This window comes from Papaver somniferum, unplaced genomic scaffold (assembly GCF_003573695.1).
Source record: "Papaver somniferum cultivar HN1 unplaced genomic scaffold, ASM357369v1 unplaced-scaffold_125, whole genome shotgun sequence".
Taxonomy (NCBI): Eukaryota; Viridiplantae; Streptophyta; class Magnoliopsida; order Ranunculales; family Papaveraceae; genus Papaver; species Papaver somniferum.
The window spans coordinates 7,142,514-7,167,427 of NW_020621603.1; the positions used below are offsets into that span (position 1 = coordinate 7,142,514).

Here is a 24,914-nt window from a genome sequence, read left to right on the forward strand (position 1 = left end):
ATTGAGATAGATGATAAAACAATCAAGCATGATCCCCTTCTACTGAGTCACAGAGAATCACAGATCACCTTGATGCGAGGAACCGATGCAAGACACGAAGTAAGGATCCATGATAATACAAAGTTTTGATGTAATCAGTTCACAAAACAGACGCGACCACACATAATAAAAACAGGTTTTATATTTTCGTATCGAGGGTTCCTTACTTATAAGGCTATAGATTGCTCCATGCATCTGGTCGGCTATACAAAAAAAACAATATATATATACAAGGGTATAGATTTCTCTGCGAATCTGGTCGGCTATACAAAAATACAAGGCTACAGGTTGCTCCGCGCACCTGGTCAGCTATACAAAAATACAAACCTACAGGTTTCTTCGCGCATCTGGTCAGCTGTACAAAAATACAAGGCTACAGGTTGCTCTACCCATCTGTTCGGCTATACAAAATACAAGGCTATAGGTTGATCCATCTAGTCGTCTATACAAAATACAAGCCTATAAGTTGCTCCACGCATTTGGTCGGCTATACAAAAATGTAAGGCTACAGGTTGCTCCGCGTGTTAGATCATTTCTCGGTCGAACTCGCATGCGTTGCTATCTCAAGCATGTTTGTCAATATTAATGATCAAAACTATAAGTCTTGATTTCTAGCCTACATAGCTAAAGGTCTTGGATTAGGATAGAAAGTGTAGCTGAGCTCAAGACTCCATGACAATCATCATACAAGACGAAGGTCTACTCAAGGAACTGGTGGATCTTCATCGACTAAAAGGTATGTGGAGACTTGAACTTATCTGTCACTCAAAAGTCTATTTACTATATCTCCTACTCTTGAGACAAAAGTCGTTTTGATATATAGACTTTCATTATACACATTTTCTATTTCGAGCCGAGTTTATCTCGCCTATCTATTTCTCGAAATGTGTGTTGGTAAGCTTTCGCTTTAGCCGAATTTATCTTTACCAAGTGACGAAAGTCATGTTATGTTTCAATCACTTTGAAAATTGCTCTGATGAAAAATAGTCTGTGAATAATGACTATATAACGTTCTCTGAGAATGTTTCAATGATTGAAATGAGAGTTTAGATTACATAACCATTGGTGGATATAAGCATTGTTGTGGAAGCACATATATGCATAAGTCCTATTCCTTGAACCAAAGTTTGCTAACTTTGTTGATCAAGTGAAGTTGGAAGTGGCATGAGCCAAGTCCGCGAACTTGCGGAACTTCTCGGCCCGAGATTTTCTGCTGGAGTTTGTGTACTCCTTCCATGAGCTTAAGTCCGCAAACCCAGTCCGCGAACTTGAGCAGGTTATATCTAAAGTCGGTTGTTCTTGAACTAATGTTTAAATAAACTAAGGAATTGCTTTTGCAAACCGTGGCTATAAAGTTCATGAACCAATTCGAGTGAATCAAACCGATTTTGCTTCGATTGTGTCTTGTGTAGTTACATAAGATTTCCTTGCAATTGAACAAATCTCTAACTAGTTCATTTGAGTCATTTGAACTAGTTATGGTGAAGAAGAATAAGGTTGATATGAGAGTATTCATATGGCTAACCTTTTGGTTGACTTGTTGAACCAAAAAATGTTAATGTTTGGGTACGGTTCATAAACCCAAAATTGGACATTTCATTTGTGTGTGACAAGCTAAGTTTTCGATCTAACAGTTGAGAAATATTAGCTTGAATCCAATCAAGTTTTCATCTAATGGTGAATATTGAATGCTTTGTTACTAAGCTAATATTGATTGCAAACCCTGATTTGAAAGTGTATATAAGGGAGAACTCTAGCAACTGGGAAACCTAATCCCCACACATTCTGTGTGATACCGGTTGTGCTAAGCTAGAGTCGATTCTCCTTTAACCTTTGGTTTCTTCTTCTAAACCAGGTTAACGACTTAAAGACTTCATTGGTATTGTGAAGCCAAACCGATACTACTTTTATCGTAGTTGTGTGATCCGATCTTGTTGTTTCTATTGTACGAGTACAATTGTAATAATTGGCTTGAGATTTCTATCTCCGATAGGCAAGATAAAAAGTAATCACAAACAAACTTCGTCTCATCGTTTGTGATTCTGCAATATCTTTTTTCACTGCGCCGACTAAGATTATTGTGAGGTGATTGATAATACTGATATGTTATTCGGGAATATAAGTCTGGTATTATTGATTGGTTCCTGTTCACCTTGATTTATCAAAAGACGGAACAAAACTCGTAGGTATATTCGTGGGAGACGGATTTATCTATTATCGTAAACTTTTCTGTGTGATACAAATTTGTTTATTAAAGTCTTCGACTTTGGGTCGTAGCAACTCTTAGTTTTGGATGAGATCATCTAAGGGAATCAAGTGCGCAGTATCCTGCTGGATCAGAGGCGTAGGAGCATAACTGTACCTTGGATCAATGTGAGATTGATTGGGGTTCAACTACAATCCAGACCGAAGTTAGTTTGGAGTAGGCTAGTGTCTGTAGCAGCTTAATACAGTGTGTGTTCAATCTGGACTAGGTCCCGGGGTTTTTCTGCATTTGCGGTTTCCCCGTTAACAAAATTTTGGTGTCTGTGTTATTTCTATTCCGCATTATATTTGTTTATATAATTGAAATATCACAAGTTGTGCGTTATTCAATCAATGAGAATATCCGACCTTTTGGTTGTTGATTTAAATTAATTGACACTTGGATATTGGTCTTTGGTACCATCCAAGTTATCTCTCTTTGATAAAAGACTAGCAGATTTCTATTTGCTTGAGTAAAGATCAAATCGAGAGATTGAGATATAAACTCTTTGATATACTTTTTATCTAGATTGAGTCTGACTGTCTATTTGATTCTCTAGAAAGTATATTGGAGTTTGTCCATATAGATTGCTAAGCGAATGATGGGTGTGGTTGTTAGACCCCGCTTTTTCACCGCGCATCTGGTTGGCTACACAGAAATACAAGACTACAGGTTGCTCCGCGTATCTAGTCGGATATACAAAAATACAAGGCTACAGGTTTCTCCATGCATCTGGTCGGATATACAAAAACACAAGACCACATGTTGCCCCGCGCATCTGGTCGGCTATGTAAAAATATGAGGCTACAAGATGCTCTGCGCATTTTGTCAGCTATAAAAAGATACAAGGCCACAAGTTGCCTCAAGTGTCTGGTTAGGCATGCAAAAATACATGCCTATAGACCGCCACACATGTCTCAACAAACTCCATGAACCAATTAAACCCCCATCGACCACATAATTAGCTAGCCACACTTACCTAAAATGCGGCCTAAATCTGCCGCGCACCGTAAGAAAGCACAAGTACGCTAACATACCATCAGGGTTCAAAAGGGGGGGGAGCGGTAACATTAACTTCATGTATAAGTAAAAGCGATCTTATAAAACAATACATGATTACAACAAGAGTCCACTACACAGAGACCCAGTCCACGTGTGTGCACATATTTCATCATCAAACACGTGTACATAGGAAGATACATGGAGGGCATGCGGACAAGGTCATAAAAGTATGATGACACATGCTCATAACCAAGAATTCCATCCCGTCAACGAGGGATCTTTGCCCGAACAATCCAAGGATAGAAGTTAAAGGATGTTCCGGTAACACGTTGTACTGCGGAGCACCAAATAACTCCCCAAAGAGTTACTTTATCTCATCCACGAAAGGAGCCAAGATCAACGATGGAGAGAAGATGTACTGACATGGACGCGATAGAGGCAGAAAACACTTGCCTGACACGAGAAGGCGCCTCAACTACCCGCATTAAACACCCTGAGCAGCATACATGTCGATCAACCCGTGGAACGAACGAGGATGACTCTGCGTGATGAATTTACGAACGAAGACCCCTGCGTGATGGACACAAAACACAAGAAGATAAGGTTCCAACGGCCTTCAGATATGGGTCCCACACACTAACCCTATAAATACCCCCTCTCCACCAAGAGGAAGGGGGATCGGAAAAATCAGGAAGAGAAGGAGAGAGAAGAATTTTGAGCGTAAGTTAGTCCTTTACAATAGAAATACATGTAAACTCAAAAGTCATTCGACTACTCCTGTAACCGTCAAGTATATAGTGAAACGAAAAACCCCGTGGACGTAGGCCTTAGTGCTGAACCACGTAAACCTCGGTCTTGTTTATATTTCAGCACTTTACGTTTGCCTAAAACCCCATGAATCTTTACTTCTATGTTTTGTTTTCTTTGTTTTTACTTATATCCCGTGCGCAAACGCCTTGCACGGAGTTAGATGAGGCTGTGATAAACCCGAGGGTTTTGAGCCAAGGAATCAACACTATGATATCATCATTATAAATCATTCTAAATTACGATGTTTGGGTGTGAGCATTCAGATGCCTTCGTGATTTGTGTGTTCACAATTTGGCGCTAGAAACAGGGACTTCGTCCCGGTAAAAGATTTATCTATCCTGTGATTTCATAATTAAATTAACGTAAGATTGCTCTGCTTCATTATCTTTAACAATATTTATATTTTATTAACTTTACCATGTTCAAAAACGCACCCGTTTTCTTCGGTACTACCGACAGTATCGTCATTTACTGGTTAAAAGATTTATTACTTAGATCCACGGATCTACATTTTTCTAGATCTCGTACGGACTTATCTTTCCGTTGGGTTTTCGTAAGGAGGTCAAGTACCCTACGTGGATCTCCAATATGGTCGTCGTTCCTAAGAAAAATGGGGGGGGGGGGTTAGGATATGCATCGATTTCACTAACCTCAACAAAGCATGTCCAAAGGATAGCTATCCATTGCCAAGCATAGACCAGCTGGTAGAAGCAGTAGAAGGATACGAAGAACTGTCATTCATGGATGGACATTCTGGCTACAACCAAGTGGCCCTGGCAGAAGAGGATCAGCCACACACAGCGTTCTACACACCACATGGTCTTTATTGCTACACTAGAATTCCTTTCGGACTTCGAAACGCAGGGGCAACATACCAAATAATGGTCGATGCTATTTTTAGGCCATGGATCGGAAGCACCTTAGAAGTCTACGTTGACGATATGCTCGTCAAAAGCAAGCTGCGCAAAGATCACCACAAGGATCTGAGAGACATCTTCGAAGCAATGAGGAAACACCGCATGAAAGTAAATCCAGAGAAATGTACTTTCGGTGTCACCTCAGGGAAATTCCTCGGGTATTTGGTAACAAAAAGGGGCATCGAGGTAGACCCAGTGAAGATTCAGGCCATAGTAGAAATGCCATCCCCAAAGAATTTAAAAGAAGTTCAGAAGCTCAATGGGTCCATAGCAGCCTTGGGAAGATTTATTGCCCGATCTTCGGAAAAATGCAGACATTTCTTCAATATTCTCAAAAAAGGGAGCAAGTTTGAATGGACCGCAGAATGCGAAGAAGCCTTCCAAAAAATCAAAGAACACCTAGCTTCGATTCCGATCCTGCAGAAGCCGGATCCTGATGAGGTTTTGGCATTATATATAGCAGCAACCGAAGTCGCAGTCAACGCAGTGTTGGTCAAAACCAATACGAAGATAGAAGAACCTATCTATTACGTCAGTAAGACCCTCAATTATGCGGAAAGGAACTACACAAAGATCGAACAGCTTATCCTAGCATTGATATGGGCTACTCAAAAGCTGAGAACCTACTTCCTAACTCACTTCGTCCGGGTCCCATGCAAAGCACCACTGGAAGCAGTCCTCAAAAGCGCGGGAAAAGTGGGCAGAATAGCCAAGTGGAACACCCACCTGGACCAATTCAACATCATTCATGAAATTCAACATTCTCTAAAATCCCAAGTTTTGGCGGATTTCTTAGCAGACCTTCCCCTGGACAACGGCGATGAGATTAAGGGAATACCAGAAGCCGAGGAAGAAATCAAGGATCCAATGGATATCCTCGAACCCTCGAGTCAAAAACAATGGGAAGTCTTCGTCGACGGTTCCAAAAATAAGGAAGGAGCAGGAATAGGCATTGTCATCACCACCCCAACCGGCGAAAGGATTGTACAGGCACTCAGGTTAGAATTCAAAGATCATACCAACAACATCGTCGAATACGAGGCAGTCGTACATGCCCTCCGAATAATAATAGAGATGGAAGTAGCCTACGTAAGACTAACAAGTGATTCACAGCTTGTCATACGGTAAATAGGGCTCGAGTACAACGTGTACGATGACACCCTCTCAGCTTACATGGCCTTGGTCCAAACATTGGCATAACAAATTCCGAACATCAAGTTCCGGCACTTATGCAGAAGGGATCTCAGGCACGCAGATGCCCTGGCATATATATCATCCATGCTGAAGGACGAAAGCATCGAAGCTATTAAAATAACAAGGGTATACGAGCCTTCGATTACACCTCAATTCTCCTTCGCTACCAATCAAGATACAGAGGAGGAAAATACCGAAGATTAAGTAGGAGAGGACATCCATAACGATTTTGACGAAGAAGATATCATGTCAAGAGCAAATCAAGACGAAGACTTCAGCAACGAAGATGATTGGAGAACGGTGATCCATGCGTTTATCGAAAAGGGAAGCTTACCCGCGGATCATAAACAAGCTAGGAAAATACTCTCCAAAGTAGGAAGATATGATCTCCGGGATGGGGTCCTGTACAAGAAATCCTTCCTCGGACCGTTACTACGTTGCTTATCTCGAAAAGAGGGGCACCGAATTCTAAATGACATCCATGATGGGGACGCAGGGAATCATAGCGGTATGAGATCACTAGCCGAAAAAGCCAAAACGCAAGGATATTACTGGCCCACGATGATACAGGATGCCGCAAGAATGTCCCGACGATGCGAAGAATGTCAGCGTTTCGCCAAAAAGATACACGCGCCAGCAACAATGTTGAATTCTGTAGATAGCCCGTGGCCATTCGCAAAATGGGGCATAGATATTGTCGGGCCTTTCATCGAAGGATCAGGGAAAAGGCGATTTTTCATAGTAGCCACGGACTACTTAAGTAAATGGGTGGAAGCTAAAACCTTAGACAGGATCAGAGACGTGGATGTGTTTACTTTCATATTCCAGAACATCATCTGCAGGTTCGGCATACCAGCAGAAATCGTATCCGATAATGGTAAGCAATTACAAGGGAAAAACATAGACATGCTCTTCGATGCTTTCAAAATAAGGAAGAACAAATCCACCCCTATATACCCTCAAAGCAACGGACAAGCGGAAGCCACCAACAAGACCCTCGCCCTTATCCTCAAAAAATAATTAGACGAACATAAGGGGCGGTGGTGTGAACAGTTGCATAATGTGTTATATGCATACAGAACAACAAGAAGATCTGCCACCGTGGAATCCCCGTTTCTCCTCACTTATGGAGCTGAAGCAGTCATCCCTACAGAGATACTCATGCCAACCACAAAGACCGAAGCGTGGGAGAAAAATATCACAACAGACAGGATGTTAGAGAGATTGTACGACCTAGAAGAAAGAAGGGAAGCGGCATTGCAGAAGATGGAAAATTACCAACGAAGACTTGCAAGGGAGTACAATAAAAAGGTAAAGCTTCGGAATTTTGTAGAGGGACAGTATGTGTTGAGAACAATCCCACAGTATCAACGAGAGAAGAGATGGGGAAAGTTAGCACCTACGTGGGGAGGACCTTTTATAATACACGAAATTGCGGGAAGCGGTTCCTACTACCTTCGTAATCTGAAAGGCGAAGTCCTACGACATCCTTGGAATGCTAAGTGGCTCAAAACATACTTCCCATAGGGGCAACGCAGCCTTGCAACTGCGTGAAGGGTACCAGAAGAAGAAGGGAGCGTGACCGCTCTACATGTTTCTATCTCTGGACGAGGAATTGAAGGCCTCAACCTATCAATCAAACAAGATTTCTATATATCAAGTAACTAAACCTATCGACAATATTGGGGAAAGTAGTTAATCTACAATCTCTCAGGGCTCCCCCGTCAGTGTCCATAAGTGTAAGACCGGGGGGAAGGCACCCAGCAGAAAGAGATACCCAACCAATCTTAAGGCAACGGGTCGACGAAATGGGTGTATGTAAATTTTTTAACTCCATATCCTAGAACGTTGCCTCGGCCCCCACCATCTGGGAATCCTCTGGCCAAGGGTTCGCCAGCGGGGTGACAGGTCTCAAGCCGATCACGAAGGTACCTCCCTTCGGGATCGCACCCAAACACTTAAAATCCTCTTTTATTTTTAGAGTCTTTCATCACAATGCTTAAAATAAAAACAAACTAACATTGCAGGTATATCAAGAAAAGGATCCATTTCATAAAGGATGATTACAAAAAGTGGAAGGCCAATTCAAGGAAGAATACACATCAAAAAATATTCCTTTTACATGATACTAGCAAAAAATATTCTTTTTACATGATTACAAAAAGTGGAAGGATAATGATGCCGCGGTCTCTACAAAATGCTGCGGTCTCTACCTAGATGATGCCGCCCCATCAGCAGGATTGTTCCGAAGACTTGAAGGGACGCTCCCACCGGATGAGGGTCCCGAGGATCCAGGCAAGGCAGCAGGAACTGGACGATGCGGATAGTTCTTCACAAGACCATGCTCGTTCTTTGGGCCAAGTTCTATCTTCTCTAGCATCTTGTTCGTCTCCTCAGCCAATTGCCACCGAGCCTTGTGCTTAATAACTGTCGTCCGCTGTTGGGAATGGGATAACAATGAAGATAGACGATTCACTTCTTTAGAAGCAGCACCAACGGCCTCCTCGCGGGTTGCCGCTAAACTCTTGAAATGATTGGTCTGTTCTTCCTGCTGCGCTAAGGAAGATTGAGCCTTTTCAAGTTTTTCATTTGTAACGCGAAGTTGTCCCTCGAGATCTGAAAAAGACAACACCAGGGAGTTAGCATAGAAAAGACACAATCACACTCGATGGAATAGGGTTATACCTTCGACACAAGCCGAAGCTTCTTCATACTCATTAACAACCGCATCTCGCGCTTCATCAAGATGGTCATACTCCGCAGATAATTTCTTATAATCTAGTTGAAGGTTGGTGGGAGTAAATTGATTGGCATCTAATTCTACCTGCTTCATCGAATCCATGTGACGAAGGTGGTCGACTTCTTTGTTTATCTCTGATACCCCCTTGCTCAATCTGTACATACACACTTCAAGATTTCTCTCAGACTCAGCCTGACGAGCTACTTCAGCGCGGGACGCGGCAAGGGCCTTGCTTAGAGCACCGGCTTCAGCACGGGCATTGTCCCTTTCTCTGTCAAGACACAGCATGCTATCCTTAACTCTTGGAAAAGGGAGGGATCGAGCCTTTTGTAATTCCTCTTCCAGAAGTTGTATCCTAGACTCCAACAAGGAAGTACGCTCACGGGATTCCCGCAGATTCTCACGTGTAACTCGCTGAGGAATTTAAAACAACCGTTTTCAGTTCCTCAGCATATATGCAAACGAAGGAATACAGTAACTCGCTGACAGGGGATTCGCGAGTGTTTCGACAAACTTACCTCCCGTTCCAGACGGGGGATGAACCGTTGTCTTCGACTCGGGCCACAACTCCTATGTTGTGTACGAACCCGAGGGGCCGAGGTGATATCGTAATCACCGTCCTTCTCTGCAAACAGTTTAATATTTAATCTACCCTTCCGTAGGGTTTAAAAAAAATTAATGCCCAAATGTCCAAAGTCCAAAAGAAAGGTCCAAAAAATAAAGTGCAAAAAGAAAAAGAAAAATACAAAATAAAAAGAATTCCTAATACAATCTAATAAAATAACACTTTCTTTCTTTTTCTCTCTTTTTCTATAAAATAAAAAAAAATCTTCTTCTTTAGCTCCTTTCGCTTTGCCTTTTACTTCAAGTCTTTAAATATTCGCCAAAAGCTTTGGAAAAAACTTTATTTCGCTCCAAATTCCCAAAATCTGAAAGGAAAAGACAAAAACCCAAAAACGTAAAGAAGAACAAAAAAACTAAAAAAAAATAAATCTAAAAACTCTATCCTAAAGACAAGCCCGCATCGGCGGCGCCAAAATGATGGTATTTTCAATGATGTTGTAGTAAAGAGTTCGTTGAGGCTTGTGAAGGCAATGAATTCTAGACTTAATAGAACTTAAAAATATAGAAAACTTAACTCAAAATTGATTTCAAGTGATTGGAAAATAACCAAGACACTAGAATCCACTATTACACATGAATGATGTCAATCATTTCATAACTCTGATTATCCTTTTAATCCTTTATTTCTTAATCCACAAATAATCAAACATATTCTCAAAAATTAATTTGATCCCCTAAGCATAGATTATCTAACCAAAGCATAACCTATCTAATTGAATCACAACTAATGAAGAAAATTATGTAAACTTTTAAGAACTCTGCAAAAGCAGTGATTGAGTGAATTATAATTAAATATTAGAGAAAATGAAATAGTTACCCATTGTTCATGTGTGAATAGCTTCATACATTGCCTTGGTTACGAGAGAATTAGCCGCTCATCATGTTGGAAACACGCTCAAAAGTTGATTTCATTTATGCTCAAAGGGTTACAAATGATGAATAAGGGAGAATTATAATAAAAAATGGGTTTGCAACGCTTATAACTGTGGCAAAAACCGTTACAAAGAGCCCCACTGTTGTTGTTGCGTTTTTATCCTGTAAACTGCGACCCACGGAATGAGTTGTTGTCACTGTTCAAAAACGACTGTTGGTGCAGGTCCGTTCTTCGTGTTCTTCAGTTTTGCAGTAGCAGAAATGGCAGCTCTGCAAATTTGATTTTTCGCTCGGTGGTGCTCTATTTCTCTCCCAATCTCTCCGTCCCTTCTATGATATCCCAGCGGCCTATTTATACTCAACATCCCCCTCGAATATCGAGTTACATACCACAAATTCTCTATTATTCGGCAGTAAATAAAAAATATTCTCCGGATATTTTTTTCTTCATCCGAGCATCTGCAGCTGTCCAACCTTCCTTATTTTCCTTATACACGCCTTTGCAGAGTCCAAACTCCATCCAAACACGAGCATTACTCGTTTCAATTTGCTGTAATCCCGTGATGGATTTTTTCGGCCACGTACTCCCTGTTTTCTTCACCACGGCAATTCCTACCAAATTGGGTCGAAACAAACACCCATACCATCTTTGTTAGGACATATCACAACTAGCCATTAAGTTTCATCCCTTTAGTCTACCAAGAACTGCTTCAAATTTCGGTCGAAACTTCATCCAGTTTCAGTGCTTCTTTTTCCCGCCAAATTTAATTTCAAACGAAGAAGATGGTGTCCCCCTAACCAGTTGTGGGGTTCGAATAGCAGCTTCCAGGTTTGGGGGTGACCTGGGGTACCCCTTAGTAATTGAGGTGCCCCTTAACCAAATATGGGCTCCGTGTAGCAAGTGTCCTCCAGGGGGTGTTCCGAGTGATTTTTCGAGCCGATTTTTCCAACAATATTTATTTTCCAAAAATACCTAAAAATACACAAAACACCATAATAAGGACGAAAACGAGTACCAACAATACGAAACATTGAGGACAAATTAGACACATAAATGCGTCTATCAGTTAGTCAATTGATGACTTCGTGGTTTGATGGGACGATGAGTCCATGTAGTTGCTGAGTTGAACATGATGTTCTGAAACTCATGAATTGAACATGTCATGAGACAAAGGTATAGTTATTACGATGAAGTGAGCAAGTATTGCTCATTCGATGGATCGTTGAAGATTGATTGTTGAACCAATATTCCTTGGTTTGAGCAAATATTTATCATCTGAGCAAGTGTTGCTCATGTGATGAATTGTTGAATATTTGATCGTCTGAGCATGTGTTGCTCATATGATGGGTTATTGGCAGCATACCAAAAATATTACTTAGAATACTGGTCGTTGAACCGAGCATAATTAGTAAAATTAATGACCATGAGGTCGTCGTAAAATTATTAAGGTTGGAATCTGGAATGATAATCCTTGAATTCAGAAACCCTAATTTGATCAATTGATGATCAATTCATGGTTTGTCAGAAGTTTAACCATGGGACGAAGGAGGAAACGACTATATGGGACCGTGGATCAATCATGTAGTGTCCATATTCTAACGTGAGCAAATACAAAGAACTTCTGAAGAGTTGACGATTTGTTGGTAAAAGAATGATTAAATGCTGGTTTAATCATTTATTCGTCTGAGCCTTAGGTGAGAAAACCTAATTAATTAGGAACCGACTATGGGGTCATGAAACCGGCCTTGGGTAGTCACGTGACCGCCGATGATCACTTCATCAAAATCCAAAGTGTTTGGAAGAGTCTTGGACCTAATACGTGCAATTGTGCAAATTAGGTCAAAACTGTGAAACTTGATGGGACCAGCTTCTGTAAGCCTAAGAGCCAATCTTGGTCGGTCAAGATAGCGTGCACGTGTCCCCAAAGCATTCGCGTCTCAGTCCTGAGAATTTTGATATTTTCTGGCGTGCAATTGAGCATCCATTCAAGAAAATATGCCAAGACGAAACTGAGGAAAACACCATGAGATAATGGAAAATAATTATAAAATAAGGAATAAGGAGGAGTGGGACCACCGATGCCAAGGCATGGTCGTCCGGTCGTGACCACGGTCCCGTGGTGCCATTTCCATAATTTTATAATATTTTTGAAGATTTTATGAAGAATTTTAAGAAATTTGATGAATTTAGGGAGTTTCCATGAATTGAAGGAGTTTTCATGAGTTCAAGGAAGCAAAAAATATTAAAATAATAAAAACACGGGCGTGTGGGACCGTGGGGGCGTGGACGGCCAGCTAGGGGCCCGGTCCCACGAGTTTTCATAATTTTTTATATTTTTAAGTATTTTTCATGATTTGAGGGAATTTTTCCTAATTTGAGAGAAATACCATGAAATCAAGGAATTTGATGATTTCAAGGAAAAATAAAATAAAATAATAAAACAAGGGGTGTGTGGGACCGGCTAGGGGATGGCCGGCCGGCTAGTGGCCCGGTCCCACAAGTTTTCATAATTTTATTTATTATTTGATGATTTGTGCAAAATACCATGAAATCAAGGAGTTTTTTCATGAAATTAGAGAAATAATAATAATAATAAAATAATGAAAAATCGTGAGGTGTGGGGCCGGCTGGGATCAAGGCATGGCTGGTTGGCCAACGGTCACGCCCCACACTTCTTTACTTAATTTTATATTATTTTTTACGAATTTATGAAAATACCATGAAACCGAGGAGTTTCCTCGAGACGAAGAAGATTTGATAAAATGAGAGAATTTTCATCAAATCATGGAAAATAATAAAAATGTATTAAAAATATAGAACTGGAGTGCGATTGACCACGATCGGTCAGTCATGCGTCCGTGCTCCCAGCACCCTGGTCAATATTTTTAATTATTTATTATTTTCTTCCCTATTTTGCATAGGTTCATCGTTTCGTTGTATTTTGAAATACTCGTTCGTGCGGTGACTGTTAGTGTATCGTCGTTGAATACTCTTTCACTATTTGAATCGGGGCTTACTTAGAGGTAGCTCAGACGCCCGGTTGTTGATTATTTATTACTAATTGTGGAATTCGGTGGAGAATAATTCACAAAACTGAGTAATAAGATGTTTATTATTAATTCATAAGATCAGCTGAGGATTCGACTACGAATTCAGAATAATAAAGTAAGCATTACTATTCCATGGGATCGTAGGTTCGACCATAGAATCAGAGTAATTAAGATTTATCTATTACCATTTATGAGTCTCGTTGTGGATTCCATCATGAAATCAGAGTAATGAGATAATATAGTTATTGTTATTCTATGATATCAAGCCGTGGATTCGGTCATAGAATCAGAACAATTGTTTATTGCCATTCCATGGGACCAGTCGTGGATTTGACCATGGAATAAGAGCAATTGTTATTGCCATTCCATGGGACCAGTCGTGGATTCGACCATGGAATAGGATCAATAATAGATTATTCTAGGAATTCAGTAGTGAATGTCACGACAGAATTAATATTAATTAGGAATAATTAACTTTGTGGCTCTATACTAGCAGAGCAAGCTGTCTAGGAGCATTAATTATCTCGATATGAGCTTGTCGGTAAGTCATATCCTTTATATAGTCAGGGTAAATTCGTTGTTTGTTCCTGAAGACGTTATCGCTCTATACTAGCAGAGAAAGTTTTCTAGGAGCCGTCCATCTCGTGATACTATATAGAAATAATCACTGAAAGTGTTCAGTATTCATGAGATATGCCGTTGTCCAGTCATGAGACTGCATATCTACATGTACTCTGAGAGAAAATACTCTCTGTTGAGAATTCGATGAGAGACCCGTGTCTCAATACTCACGTCTGATTGCTGGATCAGATCTTTATATGAGTTTACGATTTTATCCCTTGTCGAAAATACACCATCTACATTAAGTCCCCTGCTTACTGAGGAAAGTTGTGTTCCTCAGTCAGCATTAAATGGTGATTTTTCGGCCATAAATAATAATACCAGTAATTGAACTTAGTCGTAAGTTGAGACGTTACCGGATTTAGAGAGCATGAGCAAACCACGACTTGATGAAGGCTTCAATGTCATGATTGGAGCATTGTTTGATGAGCATAAAGTGGTAGCACCGCTGATTTGGTGATGGAACCATTTTTGCAGACGCTGATGTGAGCATCTTTATTCCATGATTCGTGGTTTTGTTGAATCCTGCGCTTTGAATGATGCTCTGAATGTTATGCATCTGTCACAACCACTTTGCAAGAATGACTGACTCCCATGATTACACTTTCAAAGACGATGTTTCCAAGGATGACATCTCCGCGGGTGCAACTTCAAGAAATGGTACTTCTGGGACCTCTGAGTGATGGTGAGAGACCCTTCATACTGAGTTGTACTCCTGGTTATTTCATCAACTATACCACATGATGATCGTGTAGTGAGGTTTCAGATCAATGTAGACTCCTCGGAGATGGAAGAAAATCTTTGGGGCGGAGCACCCAGAAGTAAGGACTACATGATGTTAGCAAATGACGTGCAGTCCCCAGCCGTTTCTTTGGTGAGTTGTTAGCGCTTCTTGTGTCATGGCTTTTTCTTGCCCGTGCAATTAGGATCACGAGACCAAGGTTTTGTTATTTATTTTTAGACCTTTTATCCATCAATTGATGGTCTTCAACTTTTTCCCAGGTGAACAATTCAGGAATCCAGTACTGATGAAGAAGTCGATGTAAATATCTCTTTCGTGCAGGTAATCACGGCATCTCCTTGAATGAAATAATAATAATTTTTGTTGATGAATCCAGGAAGAAACCATTGTAGATAAGAAGCATGTTGATGAAGCGCATTCTTCTTTGGGACATGGGAATATGGAGAATTCCCGAAATCCCGAATCGAATGGAGATAGTGGTGTTGTCAACGGAGATTCTGGCATTGTCGAGGCTTCAAATGATTTAGAGACTCCCTTAGTAAGTATATCTCCTGTAATTTCTTCAAAGAAGTATGATACAGCTGATTCGTGAATGAATGAATGAAAATCCATGTGAATTTATGGACAACTTTGCCGAAATACGTCACTAGAAAATTTCAGACTTTAGATTTTACTAGAAACGCTGTAGAATCCTCGTCCGAAGTCAGATTTTCTCGGTTTGCATATGTATCTTAAAGCCCAGGAAATTTCCAAGCTTTGGTAAAGGAGATCTTTGAAGTTTGAGCATGTTTAGGGCCTGAAAAAGGCGAAATAGTGAACTTCCAAGAGACCTTCAGAACTTTTCCAGATTGCATGTTGTCTGATGTTTTGGCCACATCCGTTAGCTCGTTTATCCGATTGCTATAAAGTTTTGATATGTTGTATTCAACATCCATACGAAGATAATGGTATATGACCCAACCTTAAATTCCTTATCAATTTCTCCCAGTTCTCCGTTGAATACATGGCAGTGTAAAATCTCTTCAGCTGAGCTTGTTTGAAAACGTGTTTCATGACTTCTACACTATTTGCGCATGTATTGGGTGCATAATAAGGAACTTAGATGATGTTAGTTCACTTACATTCTGAATTTTATGGTTTTGTTGTGTTTCCACGCTTGAATCATTCTAATCCCATGTAATCTTCACATTAGGTGCCAAATGCTGAAGTTGGGAATAATGGATCCAACAATGATGACTTGAGCAACTATGGAGCCGTTGATAATGAGACCTCCATCCCTGTACCTCAAGGTCATGGAAAGCTTGTTTTTGATGCCGTGGAGGTGATTGAAACTCCAATTTTGCGTAGGATGGTGGAACCCGAATCGAGAATGGAAAAAGTTGCTTCAACCGAAGTTGTTCCTATGATTGCTGACGCTGCTCCAGCGACTGAGAACCGGATAATAGTGCATGAGTATCCCAACGTAGGGACTTCTTTTACTCCTTCATTTGGTGAGATACTCCCATATCGCAGGTTTGTTGGTGGATTTAGCGTTCTCATTAGATATGCTGCTATGTACAAGAAACCGTGGAAGACGTATGGGAACATCGTCGTTACCAAGGATCCGGAGAATAGTTATTTCTTGACGAGGCAAGTAGAAGCCATCTTGCGTGTTATAAATGATATCCACATCACAGCTGAAAATACTGTCACCCGGGATGTACTCTTTGATTGGGAGTACAACTTGAAGAAAGCTGAAGAACTTAGATTCAATCTGAAATGGCTTCGTCAAAAGATTGATGCTATCAGGAAAGCAGTGGAAGGTGACACTCCTTTCACCACCAGTGATTCCGTGTTGAAGAAGATGGATGAAGTTGTTGAGTTGACCAAGAAGCTGGAGGCGGAGAAAGCTGCTTTGCAAGTCTTGGAGGATGCAGAAATGCAGAAATCTTATTTTGCTGACTTTCTTTAGTTTTCCTTCCATGATATCTTGAACCTTGGACTTCTGAGAGATGTGAGGTTTTATTCTGGTCTTGATTTCTTGGTTGGTTTTGGATTTTGAAATCGATCGTCTTGACCAGTGGACCGTCAATCCCCAGCATTTTGTTGAATCTCTCTCTTTCGTTTTCCCTTCTTCTGACAGGACCTAAATAGAGGATTCAGGTAGAAAAATTGATGTAAAGACCCAGGTAGTCGAAATTGGAGGTACCTTGATGAAGGACTTAGAGAAAAGACCTGGTGGACACCGATCAACTGAGCGCGGAACCTCTTGATGAATGTCTATGCATATTTTGCAGGCTCTTGCTTCAACCTCGTCGAAATTACTCAAAGTACTCTGATGAAGGAATGTCAGTCAAATCTTCTGGATTAGAACTTTCTTCGTTTGAGAGATGTGTAACCAAAGGCGCTTTGTAAGTACCCATCTTTTCAGCATGGATCCACGCTCGTCTGAAGGACATGTCATATCCTGGATCTTCTTGATTGATTATGTGAAACTTGGTTTCTGTCCAGGTTGAACTTATGTTCAATTTGAGAATGATGTAGCCATAAGTATTTCCGAGCGCTCCTTCAAGGTCTCTGATTGAAATGGGGCATGAGTATCTTCTTTTCGAGTGATGCATGTGGATCCGATGGTTTTCAATGGAATTTTGTTGATGGAGGTGTCAGCATCGATCAACGTTCTTCCAAATTCGTTTCTTCTGAGATTGACTGTGGTAAGCAGTCCCCAGTCGTACATATCTTGGTATGTGGTTGGAGGCTCAAGAAGTATTTTCGGAACTGACTTCTTGACAGGATGTGGTTCAGTACTGTGAACATGTCTCTCCTTTGTGCCTTCGACAGATAACGCAATTCATGTTCGACCAAGGATTGAACTGCCTCTTTGATAAGTTGTTTAGAGAGTGTAAGGTTTTGACTGGGAGAGGATTCTTGTGTACTCCTTTAGTCCCCATTTGAAGTTACTATGGATCAACCTTCTCTTTAAAAATATGCTTCAAAACTACGCAGTCGCTTGTGGGATAATTGACGAACCTGTGGAAGCGGCAGTAACAAGGACTTTCCATGTCTTCTTCAGTTGGTTCTTTCTTGACATATGGAAACTTGATTGCACCATCTTGGACCCAGACATCCAGGAGTTCGATCACCTCTTTAATGGAAAAAGGAAAGTCAGGTGCTTCTTGATCAGGAACTCTTGTGCGTAGGTCAGAGGCTTGTGCATCTTGCTTATCCTTCCTTTGTGCTTTTGAAGGAGCTGAGGTATGCTTGCACGGCGGTTTGTCTTTATGTTTACTCCCCAACAATGTGTGTGGAAGGCTGGAGGTTTTACTGCTTCTTGATTAGACGTCTGCTACCTCGAGTGTCTCGCGGTTCTTCAGCCTTTGTAGCTTTTGTTCTTTCTAGTAAAGCGGGTGCTGTAGTTTCCGATATCTTCGCCGCTTCATGAAGCTCTGAGAAGGTATGGAAACGGATATTTTCTAATAAAGCTCTGTAGACCGGGATCATGCCGTTGATACACAAGTCTACCAGTTGCTGCTCCGTGACGTTCGGATCATGGCAATCCAATGCTTGAACTCTGAACCTTTTCACATAATCGTTAGGATGTTCGTTGTTCCTTTGAAACATCCTTCCGAGATCAGAGAGGGTAATTTTCTATGAAACGAAGAAATACTTCCTATAGAAAGCATTAACCATTTCTCCCCAACCGTTGATAGTTCCTGGTGCGATGTTGTTGTACCAGGTGTATGCTCTCCCTTTCAAGGATTTTGAAAATTCTTTGAGGCGAACAACATGGTTATGCTCATGTTCACCCAAAGCTTCCAGGAACCGAGAAACATGTTCCCGAGCATTCTCGGTTCCGTCGTACAAAGTAAAGGTTGGAGAGATATAACCTTTTGGAAGAGGAATCCTCTGCGTAGCAGCAGGGTATGGAGGCTGGTGACAATGGACATGTGGGGTCTTGTCCTTTCCACGGTTCTCCAGAAGGCGTTCCAAATCCTCCCGAGTGATGAAGTTTGATGACTCCTTCGCCGATAGATCGTCTGCAGCTTTTCGGACTTCATCATCATCTACTGTATGAATCAAAATTACCTCAGGATCAGCGTCTGAGGATTTTTCTTTCTCTTTTCCTTTTCCTTGAGTTTTCTCTGACATCTTGTCAATAAGAGTTTTGAGATAATTACACAGCTCTTTCTGTGTAGCAGCCATGTCAGTCTGATTCTTTGCAAGAGTCTCCTGCGCTTTGATAATATCAACAATGCTAGGTGGTGGATCTCCTCTGACTTCTTCATGGTGTCGTCCGGACAGTGGATGACCTTCGACGTGAGGAGGAGTAATGTCACCACCATCAGTATTGGAGGTCGGAATTGTCTCCGGGATATTCTGATTGTTGTTGTTACTAGTGCTAGCACGGTTTGTGCTAGGATTCGTAACTGAACCTGACCTGAGATCAACCATCTTGTGAAATTGTGAGATTGCAATCGAGAGAATGATCTCTCACTGTGGTCTCCAATCTGTAGATGGGGAAAAACGATTTGCTGGTTTTTAAGGAATTAAGGAGACGACCGTACTGAGGAGACTCCTCGAACCGAGCGAAATGTTAAACCTCACACAGATGCATCGCTGCAAAGGGGGTGCTTTAGAATCGAGAGATCAATCTGTAGTACTCCGGCCTAAATCAAGACAATGACCGTTCCAGAGTAAATTCGGTCACAAGAGAGGATGGGTTGATCTGTAGTAGGGAAGCTGGGAAACGTGTGGAATCAATGGTAATCAAAGATTGTGGGTGTGTGAATTCTGAATATGATAAGCTCTGAATGATTGAAATTGCTCAATTGAGAGTAGTTGCTCAATTGATGAGTTGATGATCTCGTGTTATCGATGAGACGTGAGATTGATGATACTTTTGACGCTGATCCCTCAATCATGATTCAGAGACTTATTTATATTGCTGGAATATTAGACACCATGAACCCATGAAGTGTGACAGTTGATGGAATCAAGGAGTGGGGAAGTGGAGATCGTGTTTGAAACCAGTTGCTCAACGCGTGGACACTTGGTCGATTTTCCACCCACTACCTCGTGAATTCCTTCAACTGATTGCACGACTTGCTCACATTGCCAGACCAAAACCCTAAGTGATATCCCCCAAAAGTGACACGATTGACGTCTCGTGGTATGTTAGTCAATTGATGACTTCGTGGTTTGATGGGACGATGAGTCCACGTAGTTGCTGAGTTGAACATGATGTTCTGAAACTCACGAATTGAACATGTCATGAGACAGAGGTATAGTTCTTACGATGAAGTGAGCAAGTATTTCTCATTCGATGGTTGAATATTGATTTTTGAACCAATATTCCTTGAGAAAATATTTATCATCTGAGCAAATGTTTCTCATGTGATGAATTGTTGAATATTTGATCGTCTGAGCATGTGTTGCTCATCTGATGGATTATTGGCAGCGTACCAAAAATATTAATTAGAATATTGGTCGTTGAACCGAGCATAATTAATAAAATTAATGACCATGAGGTCGTCGTAAATTATTAAGGTTGGAATCTGGAATGATGATCCTTGGATTCAGAAACCCTAATTTGATCAATTGATGATCAATTCATGGTTCGTCAGAAGTTTAACCATGGGACGAAGGAGGGAACGACTACATGGGACCGTGGATCAACTATGTAGTGTCCATATGCTCACGTGAGCAAATACAAAGAACTCCTGAAGAGTTGATGATTTTTTGGTGAAAGAATGATTAAATGCTGGTTTAATCATTTATTCGTCTGAGCCTTAGGTGAGAAAACCTAATTAATTATGACGTGAGGGAGGGACCGATCATGGGGTCATGAAACCGGCCCTAGGAAGTCACGTGACCGCCTGATGATCACTTCATGAAAATCCAAAGTGGATGGTAGAGTCTTGGACCTAATACGTGCAATTGTGCAAATTAGGTCAAAACTGTGAAACTTGATGGGACATGCTTCTGTAAGCCAAAGAGACAATCTTGGTCGGTCAAGATAGCGTGCTCGTGTCCCCAAGGCGTCCGCGTCTCAGTCTTGAGAATTTTGATATTTTCTGGCGTGCAATTGAGCATCCATTCGAGAAAATATGCCAAAATTAGGGTTTCGACGAAACTGAGGAAAACACCATGAGATGATGGAAAATAATTATAAAATAAGGAATAAGGAGGCGTGGGACCTCCGAGGCCAAGGCATGGTCGGCCGGTCCTGACCACGGTCCCGTGGTGCCATTTCCTTAATTTTATAATATTTTTGATGATTTTATGAAGAATTTTAAGAAATTTGATGAATTTAGGGAGTTTCCATGAATTGAAGGAGTTTTCATGAGTTCAACGTAGCAAAAAATATTAAAATAATAAAAACACGGGCGTGGCCGGCCGGCTAGGGGACCAGTCCCACGAGTTTTCATAATTTTTTATATTTTTCATGATTTGAGAGAATTTTTCCTAATTTGAGAGAAATACCATGAAATCATGGAATTTGATGAATTCAAGGAAAAATAAAATAAAATAATAAAACAAGGGGCGTGTGGGACCGGCTAGGGCATGGCCGGTCGGCTAGTAGCCCGGTCCCACAAGTTTTCATAATTTTATTTATTATTTGATGATTTGTGCAAAATACCATGAAATCAAGGAGTTTTTTCATGAAATTAGAGAAATAATAATAATAATAAAATAATGAGAAATCGTGAGGTGTGGGGACGGCTGGGACAAAGGCATGGCCGGTTGGCCAACGGTCACGCCCCACACTTCTTTCCTTAATTTTATATTTTTTTTACGAATTTATGAAAATACCATGAAACCGAGGAGTTTCCTCAAGACGAAGGAGATTTGATAAAATGAGAGAATTTTCATTAAATCATGGAAAATAATAAAAATGTATTAAAAATATAAAACTGGCATGGGATTGACCACGGTCGGTCGGTCGTGTGTCCGTGCTCCCAGCACCCTGGTCAATATTTTTAATTATTTATTATTTTCTTCCCTATTTTGCATAGGTTCATCGTTTCGTTGTATTTTGAAATACTCGTTCGTGCGGTGACTGTTAGTGTATCGTCGTTGAATACACCTTCACCATTTGAATCGGGGCTTACTTAGAGGTAGCTCAGACGCCCGGTTGTTGATTATTTATTACTAATTGTGGAATTCGGTGGAGAATAATTCACAAAACTGAGTAATAAGATGTTTATTATTAATTCATAAGATCATCTGAGGATTCGACTATGAATTCAGAATAATAAAGTAAGCATTACCATTCCATGGGATCGTAGATTCGACCATAGAATCGGAGTAATTAAGATTTATCTATTACCATTTATGAGACCCGTTGTGGATTCGATCATGAAATCGGAGTAATGAGATAATATAGTTATTGTTATTCTATGAGATCAAGCCGTGGATTCGATCATAGAATCAGAACAATTGTTTATTGCCATTCCATGGGACCAGTCGTGGATTCGACCATGGAATGAGCAATTGCTATTGTCATTCCATGAGACCAGTCGTGGATTCGACCATGGAATAGGAGCAATAATAGATTATTCTGGGAATTCAGTAGTGAATGTCACGACAGAATTAATCTTAATTAGGAACAATTAACCTTGTGGCTCTATACTTGCAGAGAAAGCTGTCTAGGAGCATTAGTTATCCCGATATGAGCTTGTCGGTAAGTCATATCCTTTATATAGTCAGGGTAAACTCGTTGTTTGTTCCTGAAGACGTTATCGCTCTATACTAGTAGAGCAAGTTGTCTAGGAGCTGTCCATCTCGTGATACTATATAGAAATAATCACTGAAAGTGTTCAGTATTCATGAGATATGCCGTTGTATAGTTGTGAGACTACATATCTACATGTACTCTGAGAGAAAGTACTCTTCGTTGAGAATTCGATGAGAGACCCGTGTCTCAATACTCACGTCTGATTGCTGGATCAGAGCTTCGTATGAGTTTACGATTTTATCCCTTGTCGAAAATCCACCATCTACACCAGTTACGTTCGGAGATGGGAGTTGTTGCTACATTAGCAAGAAGGGTACAATCAAGCTTCCCGATGTTCCAGAAATCCATGATGTAGTCTATGTCAAAGGTATGACTGCAAATCTTCTTTCTATTAGTCAAATTTGTGACAAAGGCCATAGAGTTGTCTTCAATGAAAATGGATGTGACATTGTATACAAAACTGGAAAAGTAATTTTTCAAGGAACTCGTCGTAAAAACAACTGTTATCTCCTCGATACTCAGTTTAGTAATTGTTGCAATTTGACTAAGGTGGAATCTACACATCTTTGGCATGAGCGCTTTGGTCACATCAATTATCGTCTTTTAACTAAGATCATTAACAAAGAACTTGTTAGAGGCATTCTCAAAATCAATGCAAAGATTGATGGTGTATGTGGTGTCTGTCAAAAGGGTAAACAAACGAAAGTTCACCCTAAGTCATCTCGAGATATTCTCACTAAATCCCCACTTGATTTAATTCACATGAATCTCTTTGGACCAATCCAACAATCTACTATTAGAGGAAATAAGTATGCTTTAGTTATGGTAGATGACTACACCAGATTCACCTGGGTAGCATTTCTTGCTCATAAGAATGAAACCCTTGGTGAGTTTAAGATTATTGTTAATAGAATCCAGAATGAACAAGGTCGCAAACTAAAGAAAATTAGAAGTGATCGTGGCACTGAATTCAAAGACACCAAAGTATTTGAATTTTGTGATAAACTGGAGATTATTCAACAATACTCACCACCCATTACTTCTCAAGCTAACGGAGTTGCTGAAAGAAAGAATATGAATATTCATGAAATGGCCAGGGTCATGCTCCATAACAAAAACCTACCTCTAAGGTTTTGGGGAGAAGTTGTTTTGCGTAGTATCCTGCTGGGATCAGAGACGTAAGGAGCACAACTGTACCTTGAATCAGTGTGAGATTGATTAGGGTTCAACTATAGTCCAGACCGAAGTTAGTTTGTAGTAGGCTAGTATCTGTAGCGGCTTAATACAGTGTGGTGTTCAATCTGGACTAGGTCCCGGGGTTTTTCTGCATTTGCGGTTTCCTCGTTAACAAAATTTCTGGTGTCTCTGTTGTTTCTATTCCGCATTATATTTTGTTATATAATTAAAATATCACAGGTTGTGCGTAGTATCGATCAATAGTGAAATCCAACCTTTGCTTGTTGATTGGATATTGATTGATCCTTGGATATTGGTCTTTGGTACCATCCAAGTTTATCTCTCTTGTATTTAATCGAGAGTCACAGATTGCTTGAGTAAGATTTAAATCAAGAGATAGAGATATTAACTCCTTGATATACTTTTTATTAAGATTGAGTCTGACTGTCTAGTTGATTCTCTTAAAAGTATATTAGACTTAGTCCATACAGATTGCTAATCGAAATATTGGGTGAGGTTGTTAGACCCCCGCATTTTCACTAACCATTTTAGGAAAATCCAAGACCAAAGGCTGACTGAATAGTAGTCTCTCAACCCTTCAACAAACCCACCTCAATAAGATCACTCCCCTTCCGTTAAATACTGTCAGCGACTTCCAGGAGGTTCTTGTTTATATGACATAGTGTTTTCATATCAAGAACACACTCTTTCAAAAAAATGGCCGCATCTCTCAACAACGCTCCTATAAGTAGCGACCAAGGCAGAAGGAACCCAAAAACCATGCACCCGCGTGTAAGCTTGGGGATCGAAACCAGCTGCATCATCGTCTACTACTTTAGAAATACAGAACTGGATATCCTCGATCAATGATAGTGGGTTGGGATCATCCGGATTTTCGTCTGGGCAGACATTCGACATGAACCCATCCCCGCCAAGCTTCACGCGCTTAACACCACTCATACTACTAGAGTCATCTTGCTTGGCGAATTATTTATGATTGCGATTACCCATGTTCTAATAAAAAAAACAAATCTGAGAAAATGATGGGAAAAAAATGGGGGGAGAAGAAAGAAAGAACTAACCACACACCTACATCGCCATAGAGCTGACAGCGGGTTTCGGGATGTGAATCCTAGCGTGTTTGCTGCTGGAAAAAGGAGGCT

The 24,914-nt window shown here is 40.6% G+C and overlaps 1 protein-coding gene across 1 annotated transcript in view; it reads right to left on the minus strand.

Moving 5' to 3' along the window:
- The window catches only part of LOC113331267 (pentatricopeptide repeat-containing protein At1g12775, mitochondrial-like), a 66,150-nt gene extending 41,439 nt beyond the window's left edge, over positions 1-24,711 (minus strand). Inside the window, exon 1 of the mRNA XM_026577995.1 lies at positions 24,538-24,711. Coding sequence (XP_026433780.1) covers positions 24,538-24,711 — 174 coding nt within the window. The remainder of the gene's footprint in view (positions 1-24,537) is intronic.
- Positions 24,712-24,914: the final 203 nt, after the last annotated feature.